General features: G+C 50.1%; 1 protein-coding gene across 2 annotated transcripts in view; it reads left to right on the top strand.

The window, feature by feature from the left end:
- Nucleotides 1–13,268, top strand: part of LOC119394268 (protein sax-3-like) — a 144,632-nt gene that overhangs the window by 87,769 nt on the left and 43,595 nt on the right. For both annotated transcript variants that reach the window (XM_049415729.1, XM_037661551.2), the window contains exon 2: nt 1,783–2,094. In XM_049415729.1, the coding sequence (XP_049271686.1) occupies nt 1,783–2,094 (312 nt within the window). The remainder of the gene's footprint in view (nt 1–1,782; nt 2,095–13,268) is intronic.

Raw genomic sequence — 13,268 nt, 5'->3', positions numbered from 1 at the left:
TAAAGATCACGTGCTACGTGACGCCAAAAGGTAGAAAAAGAGTGTTCCACACTCGCCGCCATGGCTGCGATCGGCGCTGACTAACACTCCTAGGTTTAAATGCACATATATACGCTATAAAGTGGACGGGGGGATGACCGCCGCCGTAGCTCAGTGGTAGAGCATCAGACGCGTTATTCGAAGGTCGCAGGTTCGGTCCCTGCCGGCGGCATGTTATCTTTTCGTCCACTTTACTTTCTTCACATTTATATCCCAATTATTACAAATAACACCTCCTATACTTTCCTTGGCATTATTGTCTGTTAGTTCTCATTATTATTGTGTCTAACAAAGAAAAACGAGCCCTTAACAGTAATCTTCTTTCCTTTATATTAAATTGTGAAGGATTCCTCAAATCCCATAACGTGGTTGCCGACCCCTTGGAGATGATTCACTGTCGAGGCGGCGAGAGCACGTGTTTCCCTGCAGCGGTCAAGTGTCGATACAGCGCGTTCACCACTCAGGAGTTTCGGCAACTCTTTTGCTTTCCTAGCATATGGCTATAAAATACGTCGAGTAGATAGCATAATGAAGAGACAGCCGAATACGAGTGGGATTAATGGCTTGCGGGGGCGAGCGAAAGTGCCGCAATATTGCAAGTGGTTAAAAAATAAAAAAAAAACGACCTGAAGCTGTCACATTTCGGAAGCAAACTTCTTGATCAAAATCATATTGCCTTCGATATTGCTGGCAAGGCACATGCGGAACCCTCGAGAAGTCGAGTGCGTCCCCTAGCCACCGGATATTGCACACCGTGGCTGCTTGGCGTGCCCGACGTCTCTGATTGGTTGCTCGAGCTCCTGCTTGGTGGCCCAGACAAGAAGCGCCAAGGCGGCAGTTCCTGTCTTCCTGCATGGACAGCCCCGCTTCAATAAAAATAGATCTTTCCCCGCACGCCTTCAAAATTCGCGGCGGTGGCACCGATTGCAGGCTGCTCGAGAAAGAGATTTCGAAAGTGAATGAAATGGAAGCGCGATTTTTTGTGTCTGAGCGTCTGAAGGCGGTTTGAATTTTATGCATGCGTGGCAGGAGGACCGTGCTGCCGCGTCAGGAAGTCCTTCCGAGTTAATAGTTTCACCTCCTGGGTGCATTGCATTATTCTCACCCAGGCTGTCACGGAGTGCAGTCATGTCTTTTTTTCTGCGTTTGTCCGATCCATGCGAGACCAAATATAATGTGATCGAATTGCCAGCAGAATTGTCGTCACACGTTTGTGCAAATAAAGGGGTTTTGAATTTGTCATGATGGCCGAAAAACCATAAAGAACGTCTCTAAATTATATGTTTCATAGAGCGAGGGGGGGGGGGGGGAGAGGGGGGTATGTTTTCTTGCTGGGCAAATATGATATCCACCCGCAGTATAAAGTGACGCATGCATGTAACCGGCTGGTGCGATAATATCAAAGCCTATTAGTTGTTTTTGCTGAATTCCCAGTCTAATTAAACGCAACTTTTTTTCATTTCAGACAAAACAGCTCATTTACGAACAATGTAATTATAAACGTATCTCTACCGGATAATTAAAAGGTAATAAATTAACGTCGAGGCAATTATGTTATACGGCAGAAGTGAAACGGTAATTATTATACTCTTTATGAGCATATATATACCAAAATGGGTAAATCCATAAATGGTTTAACTTGTCCGAAATTTTCGACTTCAGTTTGACGACATGTGTTTATTGTTGGTTTATTATTGAGATTGCCTGCTCACGGCTCTGTTCTGCCTGTTGTGTTTTCTGCAGCCTCAAGTCACGGAGGAGGCGGTGGCCGCGCGCCGCGCATCACGGAGCAGCCGGTGGACGTGGTGGTCCGCAAGCACGAACCGGTGACGCTCAGGTGCGGCGCCGACGGCGATCCTCCTCCGCGAATCGCGTGGTTTCACGATGGGAGGCCCGTGCGCAACTCAGCCACGCGCATGGTGTTGCCCGAGGGACAGCTCTTCTTCCTGCAAGTGCAGCACAGTCGCCGGGAACAGGATACCGGACTGTACTGGTGCACGGCCACCAATGCACTGGGCACGGTCCGCTCCCGAAACGCAAGCGTCGAGCTCGCTGGTGAGTGAACCCCCGGCCTTATGTATACTTGCAGGCAATGGAAGGATTGGCGGTTGATTTGTGCGCGGTTAACGTCCATTAAGAAAGGTAGCACTACCGTTTACGCTCCTGTCTGTCTGTGCTCAAGCCACGCTGCATTCCACAAAGAGAACCAAAATTTCAGCCTTCTACGCGCGTGCATATTTGCCCGGTTGACATTTCTAGAGGACTGCCTTTTGTTGCGATTGCGGTGCAGAGGTTTGTGTACTGCTGTCGAAAAGTAGCGCCAGTTCTGACGTCACCGGTGACCGCATTCCCTTCGTTGGCCTGCATGCGTAGCACACGCCTTGGAACTTCCGAATATCAAGACATCTTTTAAGGATAGAAATGTGCAACATTCGAATGGAATAAACCGGAGTGCGCTGCGCTTGTGCCTCCTTGGGAAAGAAAGAATGCACTTTCGGTTTTGTTCGTAGAGTAATAGATATTCTGAGCGTTCCTCAACATTCGAGGAAGGAAGGAACAGGAGAGAAAGGAAAGGCAGGGATGTTAACCAGCCTAGAGGGACCGGTATGCTACCCTACACTGGGGGAAGGGATGAGGGAGATATAAAGATAGAGAAAGGGAGAGATAGAAGGAGAGCACGCACGCACAAAATGTCACACACATCTAACAGTCCTGCTAACGTCGTCAGTCTATAACCGCCGAGAGATCAAGAAAACATTGCATATTTGCCTTTCCTACCTCAATGGTGCGTTGTAAGCTAATAACACCCAACTTTATGGGGAAGCGTGCATAGTGAAAGTGCTCTCAATCGACGGCATAATGCTGTGTTTGATCTAAACAGCGACTTGAAGTTGCAATACAGATTTACATACATTTATGGCCTGACACTAGAACAAAAAGTTCAGGTCTGCCAAAAGTTTGCTGTATGATACAATTCTTACGGACCATGATTACGTATTTTGTCCCCGGAGAGCCGGTGCGTGCGACGTTAGCAACGTGATTTATGCACAGTTCAGTGACCGTTCGCACAGGTGAGGTCAAATATCATGAAAGAGAAAACCCACTCCAGGTCCCTAACCAAAGTTATTCACGATGTTGACAGTGCAAGAAGGAACGAGACACAACCTACGTAACTGCACAGAAAAACTTAGTATTTCTGAAAGAGCGTGCACTCACCCACGCACGCTCATGCACATGTATGCACGCACGCTTGCATACGCAATCGGAGCTAGAGCGTGTAGGTTGGCGTTTTACGGCGTCACTCGACGCGTCGCGACCGCGCAGCGAGATCGCGGGCATAATCGGCGTTAAAAAGTCCGCGTTGCTTTCTCGTGCGAACGAGATTCCCTTCTTGGTCAGGGCGGTAGCGGCAATAAAAGAAAACAGAACAGAGCCCCCGAAGCGGATGGCCAGTGGTGCCATTATTGGGCACCGATAAGCCGGCGGGCGTAAAAGCGGCTTTGAACTCGGACGCCCTTCTCGTGTCGTAACGCGCTCGTTCCGACCGCTTTTTACGACGCCGCCGGTGACGACCTGCCTGTCTGGCTGTGTTCTGCTGCTCGCTGCCTTTGCAGCCACTCATCGCTGGACGCCCACTCCTGGAGAGAGCGACCACTGCCCTAATCTCGTTCGGCATCCTTGCCTCGACGAGAGCTTGACCTGCGTGCGTACGGCTGTGGGCACATGAATACGCGAGCGTACAGATATAGAACGGCTGGTTGTGGTAAAAAAAAAAAAAAGGAGCGATTCGCGTCGTGTGAACGTCGCGAATGCCTCCGCCAGGCGCCTGGCGTATCTTTTATGCCGCCGACACCGCGAGCCTTCGGCCCCGGAAAGTCGCCGCGTGGGACGACCAGCCGTCGCGAAAATAGCCAGCTCGACAGGTCCGTGCAGGTGAGTGTCGCAAGAAAAATCGCGGTTCTCGATGCTTATCCTCCTTTCCCTTTGTTGACGGATGCAAGAGAGTAAGACAAACGACTGTCAACCAGCGCAGCCAAGGCTGTTTACGAAACCTTACGTGAACGCTGAAAGTGAGGTGGAATTGCGAATGGAGATAGGAGTACGCATACCTCACGCGATATCGGTTTTGTTCACTGGCAGGCGAGGCCATTAAGAGAGGAATGTGCCATTCTCTCATTTGAATATGAGGGTGGCGATTCTAATGGTGCGGTGAAGGACGAAGACGCGATAAAAATGGTCGCAATCTGACAGACTTGTTTTCCGCGCTAACGAAAACGGGTGCTAAAACCACCGTGTGGTATGTGCTGGAAGCGGGTCTCATGCCTGAGGGAGATACGCGAATATGTAGTGGTTAAATACACTACGAAGCCGCCGTGATTCGTCGCAATCGACCTTGTAACTGTTTGATGCATGTTTGCAAGCAATCGTTTCAAGAAATTTGCTTTGGGCTCTTATCACTAACCTTTTCAATGTTAGTGATAAGAGCCGTATGACTGGAATCCATTTGAATTCAGAAGGCCTAATTATTGCAGTGGGTATCTCGTTCTTTGGCTCTTTATGACAGGTGACTTCAGTATACTCAAAGAAGAAATGGCCCAGACTGCAATCCAGTTTCTGTCGTTGAGTTCATGATATATCTGGCGCAATGTCCACCTCAGCGTCTGCACTGGACTCTTAATGAAGTTATACTCTCTCTCTCTCTTACTTCCCGTGCTGCAAAGAGGTCAATATATATAAATCGAACTCAAAGCAGTGGTTAATATTCACTAATTAAGGCGCCACAGTGGAAATATTTGCCGGTAGCCTTGCATCTATTTTGCATATGCTTCATGAACCACCGGTATAGGGGCTAAACAACAAATACGGAGCTGAATTTATAGATGCGCGAAACTTCCATAATGTCCGATATATATATATATATATATATATATATATATATATATATTAGAGCTGTGCACGGGTCGTGTTTCCCAGCCCGAGCCCGGCCCGGGCCCGCTGACTTTGTCGACGGCCCGCCCGAGCCCGAAGGCAAAGGGCTGCGAGCCCGCCCGGCCCGGCCCGACGTACGCAAACACAATCCCGGGCCCGGCCCGGCCCGGCTTTTTGAAGGTTCACTGCGAAAACAAAACATCATTTTCCGTCAATTTGGCATTTTATTGAGCATATCGAATATGATCACACGACACACGACGAACAGTCTCTATTACACAGATTTACAAATTACAAGTAGACGGCCTCATGCCACCAACAATGGAGTTCACTCGCCAAAGCCGTCACGTGTATGGGGTATGCCCATGCAAGCGTGAGCTTGCACGAAGGCGATCTACGTCGAGTCGCTGTCGCGTGCATTTTCACTCATATCTAACGCGAACAGTCGCGTGGCGCCATCACTAGCTCGGGTGGTGTTACTTCTCTGTTTGTCGGAGTGCTCCCCTTTTGTTTAAAGTAGCGAATGGAAAGGAAAAGCGGTAAAGGGCGGTCGCGGAAAAGGCGCTGCATGCGTGCTGGAAAACAATTCCCGCTCATTCCCTATATTTCGGGCTTGAGTCGGGCTTTGCGCCGGGCCCGAGCCCGGCCCGATAAAACTGCAAGTAGCCTGAACCCGGCCCGGGCCCGAGGTGAAAATGCGTCGGCCCGCCCGAGCCCGGCCCGCGGGCCGGGTCGGGCTCGGGCTTTCGGGCTACCCGGAGCCCGTGCACACCTCTAATATATGTATAAGTATGAGAGGCAGCACTTCAAGAAAACATCATTTATTACGTCGACGTTTCGGTCAGAGCCTGACCTTTCTCAAGACGAAAGAAAGGTCGGGCTCTGACCGAAACGTCGACGTAATAAATGAAGTTTTCTTGAAGTGCTACCTCTCATACTTATACTTATACGGCAACCAAAGGCAACCACTCCTTCAACTATATATATATATATATATATATATATATATATATATATATATATATATATATATATATATATATATATATATGCAGCCGATTTAAAGGTAGGCACAGCAAAAACGTATAAAACAAAATTCTAGCCAGTTTCACGCCATAAAAGCTGTCGGACAGCGAAGATGTTGCCCCTTTCATTCGGTCCCTTCAAGTCTCTTCTTTCGTTTTGCCCAGTTACTTCTAAGTCATTTCATTGATGTTTCTTTATTTAAGCTGAATCTGGTCTTACTTCCAGTCGACGGCTCTGGTCGGTGTGTGTCAAGGAGGTTTAAAAACCTCCTTGGTGTGTGTTACCCTAGACTCTTCTCTCTTTCTGCTAAGTCTTTTCCTGTCGCCCTCAGTCCGCCTTATGCCCACTTCCGGTGCAACAGCTCCCCTCTCAATCCGCTGTTAGAATCGGTCGCCTTACGTAAGCAGCATCACAATCATTACGTTTTCTTAAGTTCTTTGCTCCCACCTCTGGTCACGTGACCGGCGTGACACGCCTCCTACTTCTACTGCTACGACGACGACGGCACAGGGTAGACGAAGACAGCTTCAAATGTAATACTTTTCTGCGAGTTGTAGGCTCAATAATGCTGCAAGAAACTGAGTAGTGGGTTGGATACTGCTGCCTCCTCTGGTGATTCGTGACTACTACTACTACTACTACTACTACTACTACTACTACTACTACTACTACTACTACTAGTACTACTACTACTACTACTACTACACTGCTACTACTACTACTACTACTACTACTACTACTACTACTACTACTACTACTACTACTACTACTACTACTACTACTAGTATACTAGAGCAAAAAATAATTACAGGAACACACGACCGCATGATCGACGCCCGTGCACAGTGAGCGGCCGCCATCACGGGCGAGCCAGGGTGCGCACTGCTGCGTAATTTATGCGGCGACCGAGCTCATATATTGTTGCCGCAGAGGATTTTGCGTATTTTCATTTGGCTGCTTCTTTCGCTCTCTTTTCTTTGCCACCGCAGCTCTGCGTGAAATATGAGGCCAATCAGTGAGCAGCAGCGAGGAAAATTAGCGTGTCCGCCATCTGCGTACACACGCGGGACGGTGCAAGGACCGAGCGAATGGAAACGGGCCCGCATCTCGCGGGCTCGCGTATATCTGCCGGAATTTAGCTGATTGCTTCGCGCGTCGCATACGTTACGATGGTGAGGCCACCCATTCGCGTGTTTATTTCTCCATTGAACAGTTCTCGCTCGTTTTCCCTCGCACCTCTCGGGTTTATTTTGTTTGAAGAATATTGACTTCTGGCGATTATACCGATGACACAAGCACCGCTATCGCGTCTTATCAGCTGGCTTCGACTGGAGACCGGGCACTATAATTACCCGACAAGTATCGCAATCTTTCCTGCGGCTCGGTGATACTCGGAGCTCTTGCCGGATGGCGTAATTTATATACTACTCCTGCTACCTCTTGGATCGGGGAATTGGTAACCAGGGACCCTAGAGCGTGCGTTAAGTGTCCACCTGGTTGCGCATTGAGCGAAGTCTTATCAGCTGCTACAGTTTTGCTGTAGGAGTGTAGGGTCCTTCCGTGCTGATATGTTCGTGCTTGGGTGGAAGAAAAAAAATACAAGGCTGTTTGCGTGAAACGCGCGGGCTCCTCCTTTTCTCTTTCTACGCGTAATGGTGGCGGAAACGTGAAAGCAACAGTTTATTACCTGGCACCAGTAATGTCGCGAGGAAGCCAGCGCGAGAGCGTCGCATAATGTTCCAGCCAAGACCGTACGTATCAATGTGGATGGGACATATATTGTGGAATCTGCCGGTATTGGACACGAGTCATTCACCGAGGTCACGAGTGAACGTGTGAAGGTGGACACCTGTTTTTTAATGGACAACAAATTCGCAATGTATTGTTGCAGTATCTCCATTACAAAGGACGTTCACTTGATGTTCTGTCATACGATCCCTTACGCTAATATTTCGAACAAATATAACAAGATGTGTCTAGCCAGCAATATCGTATGAAGTTAATCATATCGCGATGCATATTGTACTGAGCAGTACCGAAGCCAGGCAAAGCTCTATATTTCATCACATATTTCGCGAGCACGGGATGTTTCGCGAAGCTCCGCTGAGTTGCACGGAATGCTGAAGGGCGAGAGGCCGTATCGGGTCGGGGCCATTTCCGAAATGTACTGGGCATGAGGGGAGAGAAAGGAAGGGGACAGTGACCTTCTTTAATTAAATGGGAGGAATCTTAAGAGACAAAACAATGACGTGGGGAGCGACTCAGAGAACGAGGTATGCTGAGTGAACGGTAAACGGTAGTAACACGCTGATGAGAAAGAGAGAGAGAGAGAGTACGACAGCAGAAGAGTGCACAGATTAGGCGTCGCCGGTGGAGTGAAATATCTAGCTCATTCCAAAAAACGACGGTGGCTCTTGCAAAGTCCGGAGAAGCCCTTCAACGTTGCGCTGAATCGCGTGCCTACGGCCCCAAGGGCGTCGTGGCGACTGCCTCAGATTTACGGCATTAGAGAAACGCAACTAAAAAAAAATAATAAAAGAAAATCTTGCTCACTGCGCCGGCACTTTAGTGCTTGAGAAAATGGAAGGGACAGCTTTCTGCGTATCCCTTTGTTCTTGCCTTCCTCTTCTTCTTCTATGCCTCCGCACTTACGCACTTCTATCGCTCTCCAACGGAGTGGGGCTCTAAAACGATATTAATAGGCTTACGCGTCGAGACACGCGAGCTAAGGGTGAATAGCCTCGCCGGATTCTAGAAGGAAAATGTCCGGATTCCGCCAGCTTGACGGCGAACAAAGCGGTATTTTCGGGATTTTCTTAAACGGGCTTCAGCTGCTTTTTACATTACGTGCGTGCGTGTGTTCTCTGAGATGGGGGATGAAAGTGCTCGGACTGGGAAGGCGGGTACGTCTTCTCTTACCTTCCTGAGATTTACCGCCTGAACGACGGCATTCACTGCGCGTGCGTGTCATCGCACTAGCACGGCACTCTCCTCGTGGCCTATATCGTGCTTTAAAAAAAAAAAACAGCAACGAGCACTGGCGTCTCTAAGTAGGCGGTGGCATGGAAGTGACTATAACACGAATTTAAGAGTTGCCTCGTACTCTCTCGACTGTCCCTAATATTCTTCATGCGGCGTCAACGGCAGCTTCAAAATAATCGAACGTTAAAACTATCGCCGTCAAGGAAATACTCGCAGGAGGAGAATAATATTCCAAAATGACATTGGCAGGCGTAATTTCTGCGAGAAGAATAAGCTTTCACCATGGCACTATAGCTTTTACGAACAACTTGTCCTCTTTCCGACCCCTATATCCCCACCCCTGTGCAAGGTAGCAACCGGTCACTCGCACCAGGTTAACCTCCCTGCCTCTTCCTTTTAATCTATTTCTCTCTCTCTTGACGTTCGTCGCCTTGGGAAACGTAAGAAAAGCCGCGAGCGTCGCCAGCCGAGGAACCATTCTGACGTTCTTTCACTGGAATTGTAAAACGACAAGGCTCTGAAAGCGTTAGTCTACGCTCTGAGGAATCCGGCAAGTCTATAGTGTTAGATTCCATGAGCGTGAGTATAAGTGGGTGGCAATAGTACTTTAAGGGACATCATGTGATGGTCGATTCTATCGCTATGCTGTTTGTCTGCTCTGCTGTTTAAGTCTGCGGTTTCCTGGTAATAGTGTCACTTAGCTGTTAATACGTTACCGGCGAACAGTATTAAAGGAACAGGAGTTAGTATTAGGCTGGGATGACTGACAGGTGCCTAACATCTTAATCGCGCCTCCCTAAAACACAACTTGTCCAGCTTACTTTGGGACTGTGGGACTTTGGGCATTGCGTCATGAAGCTGTTACATAGGTATAGAGTGAAAACGTGTGGAGGAGTATGGAACGCACAGTACGTCGAACACAGAGGAAGGAGAGCGCGTCTTATTTGACGAAAAAAGGAACGTAGCTTCCAGTTTCATACACAGTACGTATTCACCACACGATTTCGTGGCAACTGTATATACGCATGCCGCGCGGCTTTCAGTACACTAAAAAAAGTCAGTGGTACAAGGAATGGAAGACGAGGACAAACCTGTGTTTCTGTTTCGTTTCTTTTGTATTTCTGCGGGCGTTCGTAGAGCGACCAAGTAAAAACGCTCGCACAAACACGCACGTGGGCACCATTGGAACATAGAAGAATGCGCGCCCAATCGAGAGAGCCGATGCGGGAGGTGGCCTCCGGGGGACGGCAATTAATTGCGTCTAATTGGCAGTCCCAAAAAATGTCGGCCCACTCGCTTCACGCGCAGACCAGCCCCAACAGGGCGCACGTTGGAAGGGAGATCACCTCTCTTTGTTTTGTCTCTTCTACCTTCACTTTTTCTTCCTTTATTCTGTGGAACGAAGCAACGTGTGTGCTCGCGACTGCTGCAGCCCGCTGGGCCGACTACAACCAGAGGAAGAACTATCGTTATGTTTTCCACACACGTAGGGCACGGTGTCCACGGGCACAGGCACACAAAAACACACATAACGCGGCGCTCGAAACTCCGCCCGCGTGTCGGCGGCGGTGGGCTCGTTCTCGGGGCGGAGTGCGGACCTCGGCACTCGAGCACGCAGCCCTGCGCGGCCACGCCAATTTGGCCCACGTATACTACCACAACGCGCGGGCCCACGCACCGACTCTGGCGTCCTCCCGAAACGCACAGGAAATTGCGATCGTATAGAAAGGTCGCGGCCGCGCGCTTAGGTGTCAGAGCAGCTGCTGCTCCAATTTCTTTTTCATTTTTTTTTCTTCTCTTTCCTCACTGAGTGAGCAGCAGCGTTAGCAAGAAGGCGTACAGAACGGGAAGCAGTGTTGTTGTTGCTGTGGCCGCGTGTTTGTACGAGGAAAGCGGCACTCACTCCGCGCAGGGCACCGCCGACTCTGCCCAGCGACAACGCCTCCGGGCGTGCACACGAACATACATCAAAGGACTATCACGCTCATCAGAAAAGGCGTGTCTCTGCCCGCGTGCGGCTGATCTCGGCCCCCGAATCTCCCAGATGTTTCGATTTTCTTTTCCGTGTATACGTACACGGCGGGTGCTGCACCATGCCGCTCCGATGGGTGCAAAAGCCTAGCGCGTGCACTCGTCTTCTCGGGGCGCGCGTACGCAAACAAACACGTCGTTCGCCATAACGGAGGAGATTCATCATACGTGGTCAGCCACGCGGACGTTGAGCCCGCGCCGCGCGCTTAGAATGCGAGCCGCGTTTCATGTGCGGCACGCATGCGCCTGTACCAACACACACACCACCGCCCAGCACTGATATCCTTCCACCCTCGCGTTCGAGCCGCACCGCAGCCATCCCTCCATATCTCTTGAGGCAAGAGGGCGCTGCCAAGAGCATCGAGTCTCGTTTAATTAACGTTCGCGTCTTTCGCCGACGACTGCAGCCCGCGGGCGATCGTCCAAGCTAAGTGTACATCTTGGCCGCGTGGAGCGCGGCAAGCGGCTTCTTCCTGCTGTTTCAGAATTATATAGCGACCCAAAACGCTGTCGTTTGTGCGATGGGGCGTGTGTGCCGCATGCCTACTCCCAAAGGCGTTTATAAGGGAGCAAAGTTTGCTCTTTTTGAGCACGATGCATTCAGCCAGCTGTGAGGAATCTATAGGCACTATGCTCTTTAAGCGCCAGCCAAAGAGGGATGATCATTAGCATATAGGAGGAACGCTTGCAGCTCTGCGCTTATAAGCGGAGTTGTCGGCCTATATAATTTCTCACGGCCTTACGTGGGCGTCCGATGGGGCTGCTAAGATGGCGCAAGCACTGAGCAGTAATTCGGTCGATGACCGAGAGTTGTCGCACCTTCACCGATCTGCACCTTGTCAGGAAAAGCAACACCTGTGCAACACCTGTCGACACTTCATAGCCTGACGAGAGGGCATGAAGTGCACGTACGTGGTGAATGTTTTTCCGCATTCGTTTTGAAGTATACACGCGCGCACGCTTATTGTAAGAGTCGCGCTTAAGTTGATATAACAGACATGTTTGCGTCTAAATTATGTTGTTCCAAGAAAGGGCGACACTGATTTATTCTATTTTATTTCTTAAACATCTGACCTTTTTTCCTATCCCCTTCAAAACAGAAGTTTGGAGTTCAACCTATTATCGTCAGCGGCACAAAACAACACGCAGTTCATTAGGCGCTCGGATACCCATCGCCCAAAGCGCAGCCCGTAATTACTGCAAAGCAATGCTTTATAATGAAACGCAATGAAAAGGCGTCTCATGGTTGCCGATCTGCGCGCAGGAAAGGGTATGCATTGAAGCTTGCCCTCCTCCTTTCCATTATAAACACGTGATCACAGCGATCACATTGCAATTCGAAGCACGCTACACCTGATACTGGTACTGCCAAAATCGATGATAAAGGACCCTGGCAGTCTTTGGCTAAGACCGCGGAAAATAAGCCGCGGGTAACCGGTCAGCCACACCTAACATCACCATCCCCTTCTTCCTGCTCCTGCTGGCCTTAAGCTTCCAGGAACTGATCCCTGGACTAGCCGACTGCTTCCTACGCCACTAGATCACAGAAGGCACGCACGCGGAACCTGAAAGTGCGTCCAAGGCAGTAATCTCCGTTCACAGATCACCGGGAGGGCTCGCGCCAACGTGTGGTTTTCAAGGTGCTGCCTATATGAACCCGACTCTTTTCAAATCGATATCCCAGAGCTTCGCGCCGATTGAGCCCGACTGCCCGCCCGAGTGCGCATGTTCGTACGCGCTGAACACTTTATAGCACCGCGTTCGCGCATCGGTAGTCGTGGCCTGTCTTCAACCCAGCCGCTTTATACGCCGCGGGATCAATCGCTCCCCGGCACGCGAAGAGCCGGATCGAGAGAGGCGCCGCCGCGGCTGCGGATCCTCCCCCTTGTGGGGATTTATATGGGAGCCGAATCTTCGCAGTGCCGAGGACGGCTGGGCTATGGAAACTTTCCAGGCTTTTCGGGCTGTCGCTATTACTACTCGAGATACGCCCTGTATGTATGGACGGCAGATGGTCGGCGAGAACAGGTACTGGGCAGGGCCAGAAATTTCGCTCGACGCCGGCGCAGTGTACGAGACCAAAAGAGCGCAGCCGGCTGGCTCGTAAGCACGGGCTTTACCGTGTCCGCGGTTAATAGGAGCTCTTAGTGATACCGCCGCCATCCGATGAGATATTGAGTGCCCGAGTTTTCATAGTGATTATTGCCATCCACCGAGCTTTAGCGTATCTTGCCATTTTCACGTTTTCGAATGCATTATGG

Source organism: Rhipicephalus sanguineus, chromosome 5 (genome assembly GCF_013339695.2).
Source record: "Rhipicephalus sanguineus isolate Rsan-2018 chromosome 5, BIME_Rsan_1.4, whole genome shotgun sequence".
In the NCBI taxonomy this organism is placed as follows: Eukaryota; Metazoa; Arthropoda; class Arachnida; order Ixodida; family Ixodidae; genus Rhipicephalus; species Rhipicephalus sanguineus.
Note: the sequence above shows the minus strand (reverse complement) of the source record. Positions and strands in the feature narration are given on the sequence as shown.